Source organism: Sesamum indicum, linkage group LG5 (genome assembly GCF_000512975.1).
Source record: "Sesamum indicum cultivar Zhongzhi No. 13 linkage group LG5, S_indicum_v1.0, whole genome shotgun sequence".
Classification (NCBI taxonomy): domain Eukaryota; kingdom Viridiplantae; phylum Streptophyta; class Magnoliopsida; order Lamiales; family Pedaliaceae; genus Sesamum; species Sesamum indicum.
In genome coordinates, this window is record NC_026149.1 from 13,587,292 (window position 1) to 13,591,525 (window position 4,234).

Sequence of the window (4,234 nt, forward strand, 5' to 3'; positions counted from 1 at the left end):
GTCCTCGAGGTGGGAGGCAGATTTTCAGTCTGCTGATTCTGTAAATCATCATAGTGGTTATGAGTCATCCAAGAATTTCGCAGGTTCCTCAGACAATTCTGGAAATAAAATCCAGGATTCCCAGTCAATTGACTGTTCCACTGATGTGGAGGGTGATCTTGCTGCTGAAATCGATTCTGTGTTTGGACCTGGAAAAGATCAGAATGATGAAAACCCAAAAGACAATCCAGCAGTTACTCCAGCATTTGATGACTTGAATTCACAAGACATGTGGAATAATCTGAGGTCCAATGACTCTCGCTTTGCTGGTGGTTTTGATGCTACTATCAGCAGTAAGGATGCTCCTAAGGATGATCATGCATTAGAAAATTCGAAAGATTTTTCTACTGGTGTTGATTTATTTCAAGACTTCCAATCACAAACCAACTATACAGAGATGACGGAAAATAAGATGAGAAATGAGGACCGGGAGATAATAAATGATGACAAACAAAAAGACAATCCAGCAGTTACTCCAGCATTTGATGTCTGGAATTCAGATGACTTGTGGAATAATCTGAGGTCCAATGACTCCCACTTTTCTGGTGGTTTTGATGCTACTATCAGCAGTGAGGATGCTCCTAAGGATGATCATGCATTAGAAAATTTGAAGGATCTTTCTACTGGTGCTGATTTATTTCAAGACTTTCAATCACAAACCAACTATACAGAGACGACAGAAAATAAGATTAGAAATGAGGACCGAGAGATAATAAATGATGACAAACAAAAAGACAGTCCAGCAGTTACTCCAGCATTTGATGACTGGAATTCAGATGACATGTGGAATAATCTGCAGTCCAGTGACTCCCGCTATGCTGGTGGTTTTGATGCTACTATCAGCAGTAACGATGCTCTGAAGGATGATCATGCATTAGAATATTCGAAGGATCTTTCTGCTGGTGCTGATTTATTTCAAGATTTCCAATCACAAACAAATTATATGGAGATGACAGAAAATAAGACAAGAAATGAGGACCAAGAGATAATTAATGAGGATTCATTTGAAAAATGGAATGATTTCTTTACAGGCTCAAGCAGCTTACAAGTTCCTCCCCAAAGTGCTGGCATTCAAAGTGATTATCAGGTTCCCATTTCCGACCAAAAGTCCTCAGAGATAGATTTACTCAGCTTGGACAATCAGTTCAATGAAGGAAATCTCGGTAGCTTTTCTCAACCAAATCTGTCCTCAGAGATAGATTTACTCAGCTTGGACAATAAGTTCGACGAAGGAAAGCTCGGTAGCTTTTCTCAACCAAATCTCTTTCCCACCTCAACTAGCGATACCGATGCTCTTACAGAAGCCAATATGATTATGCCTGAAAATCATGCTTCAAGCGGGTGTGTACTTATTCTGCTTATACGAGATTCTTGCTTATTTTTACTGTTGGTTGCTGGCTTTTGACTGTTAAAGTAAATCATGCTTCAAGCTGGTGTGTACTTATTCTGTTTATACGAAATTCTTGCTTATTTTTACTGTTGGTTTGCTGGCTTTTGACTGTTAAAGTGTGTCTGTCGAATATGGAGTTCTTTCTCTTGACAAGTAGCAATTCTCTTCTGTTGGATCTAGTTGGGGCATGCAAACCTTTGAATGACGGGTCCAAATACTTCAGAGTGAGTTTGAACTTGTTAAATTCCACCAGAACGCTCGCATAATACCCAATTATGTGATATCAGAATGTTTATCTGCATGAAACAAATAGTACTGTGTTTATCCTCCACTCTATCCACATTGTGCAGTCGTCATACCTCAAACTTAAAAGTCTATTCATTTCTTGGCCGCTTCCATATCAACCTGTCAACTGCTTTTACTTATACCTGGTGCCCTGCTGTCTATGAATTCAGAACTACAGCTTCATGAATAGGGTTTTCCAGATACGGGTTTCATACCAAGGTGTTCAATTCTGTTGTTAGAACTCGTTGTCAAACTCAACCACTCTACTTCTTTACTTATGTTTGAAATATAAGTTTATGAAACTTCTTTCTTATAACCTACTTGTGTCTATTTGATGCACTAGATGATGCAATGTGTCTCGGTTATTTGGATTAATTTGTTAGCTAAACTAATCCTCTTATGGATGTGATGTGGTCGAGGTTTTTTTGCTAAGGAATAAATCGGGATTTTACCACGACGGACTTTTACACCAGGTGAAATATTGTTTCCGCAAAATGTGTAATAATCATCCGGTCTGGGAGTAATCATTTGCATTGTTATGCCTCTTAACATCTATTGTTAAATCTTTTTCTCATACTCTGATGATGTCTGATCTTCTTGATCAAGGTATTTATATATTAGCTATTCAACTGTATTGGGGGCTCAGGAGGAGGAACAAAATACTTAAAAAGCAAACTGTTCTACTTGAAATCCAACTGATTAGCTTTCATTAAGTCTGAATGATATTTTATTTAATTTGCATAGCAAAAAGTTACCAGAACTCTTGGTATCCAAACCAGAAATTGAAACCTTGAATTTGTGAACCTGGTCCACCCCCTCTTGGAATGTTAGATATAGAGAACAAAAGTTCTCAAGCATAATTCGCCGGAAATTAGCATGTTTTCTGCAGTTTGTTAGAAAAAGTTCCGAGTAAACTTTCTGATTAATAATTACTCTGATGGAGGTATGAAGTGTTGAATTTCTTTTTGTATGACCTGCCAAGATATGAGTTTCCTCTCTAATTCTGGTGCAGCAGTTTACGACATAGAATTTCCGTAAATGGGTGAGACTGGGAATTCGGTTGGTATGGTTTGACCCCCTTAAGTTTAGCTTCTTATGCTACCCAAAACTGTGTGCATGCGTGTGCAATCATTGGTTTATCTGCAACATGGACAAAAACTCGCAAATTTTAGCTGACAAAGTTCTCCTCTTTTAACTTGTCCTGTTTTTGCCTTCATATTCCTTTCTGGATCAATTCTTGTGCTGGATGAGTGTAAAGTTCCATACTGTCTCTTCTTTGCTCTTTTGCGTTCCTCAATGTTGTCCGACTTCCTAATACTTCCGTTTGAAACTGTTTTTCAAGTGATGCTAGCAGCCCTTCTTATGAATCTGGACAAGGTGCAAATAACGGAGATGCTGCTGGAAAATCCCTCGACGATGATGTCAAGATGCTGATTTCACAGACGCATGATCTTTCTTTCATGCTCGAGACCAATCTCTCCATCCCCTCAGGTTCAGAGGCCCCCAAGTCGCCTCCAAGCCCCAAGGATTGAGAAGCTGTGTTAAATCTAAGCGTGTTTGTTGCTTCTATTGTACTTGTCTTGGTATGCCTTTTAAGTTCCGGGACATTTTTTTCATCAAGTCCCACCATTCCTTTACCACCGTTTTTATCTGTATGTCATGGTTCTGTAGATGCAGTATCAGGTACTGAGAAGCTCTAGTCTTTTGGTGCAGAGTTTATCATATTTTGGTAATATTGTCTTAGATTTGTGCTCATTATCTTGTTGAACTGTTCTTTTCTGGTAATTTCATGAAAGGAGAGCACCTCACAGTTCATAGTTAGGTCTCTTACCTCTCATTTGACCTACCAAAACCAACGATGTTTATAACCACCAAGTACATAAAGAAGCAGGAAACCACGAAGATCACCTTGAGCAAGTGGATAAACTTCCCAGCATTTTGAATCTTGTACCATATTTTTCCCGATTATGCTTTTGCAACATCAAGTAGGTGTACAAATTCTCTTATGGTTTTGAGTTGAGCTTCATATTGATCATTGTTGTTGATGTGCAGAGGTTACCTCAACATTGCATCCAGGTCCAGCAGCCACAAATTCAACTTGCACTGAGTTGGTGGCTATCCCTTTCTGGAAGGTTGGGGTTTCGTGGCCGATGCCCCCCCCCCCACACCCCCAACCCAAGAAAAAAAAAAAAGGAAAGGAGTAAATTCCTCTACAAGCGTCCTAATATAAATAGTTGATGCGTGGCCTTTTATTGTAATTTACACAATTTATTCTTTCTGTTCATGTTTTTGTACAAGTCCGCAATTTGTTATAAAGGATCCTAACAATCATACTAATCCAACCAAAAGATTATTTGATGTGCGAATGTTGTGTATGAAACGCCAATATGTATCAATCTTTTATCATGTTTTACGATGTTCTTGTCATGTAACAACTATGAAGTTCAATTTACCATAATTTTTAATGTCATAATTGTATAACAACGTTATCCTTTCACATTTCAAGAAGATTGATTGTTA

General features: G+C 38.5%; 1 protein-coding gene across 1 annotated transcript in view; it reads left to right on the forward strand.

The window, feature by feature from the left end:
- Nucleotides 1–3,893, forward strand: part of LOC105162625 — a gene marked incomplete in the record, with an annotated part of 6,502 nt that extends 2,609 nt beyond the window's left edge. Inside the window, 3 exon segments of the mRNA XM_011080703.2 lie at nt 1–1,380; nt 3,057–3,699; nt 3,767–3,893. Coding sequence (XP_011079005.1) covers nt 1–1,380; nt 3,057–3,246 — 1,570 coding nt within the window.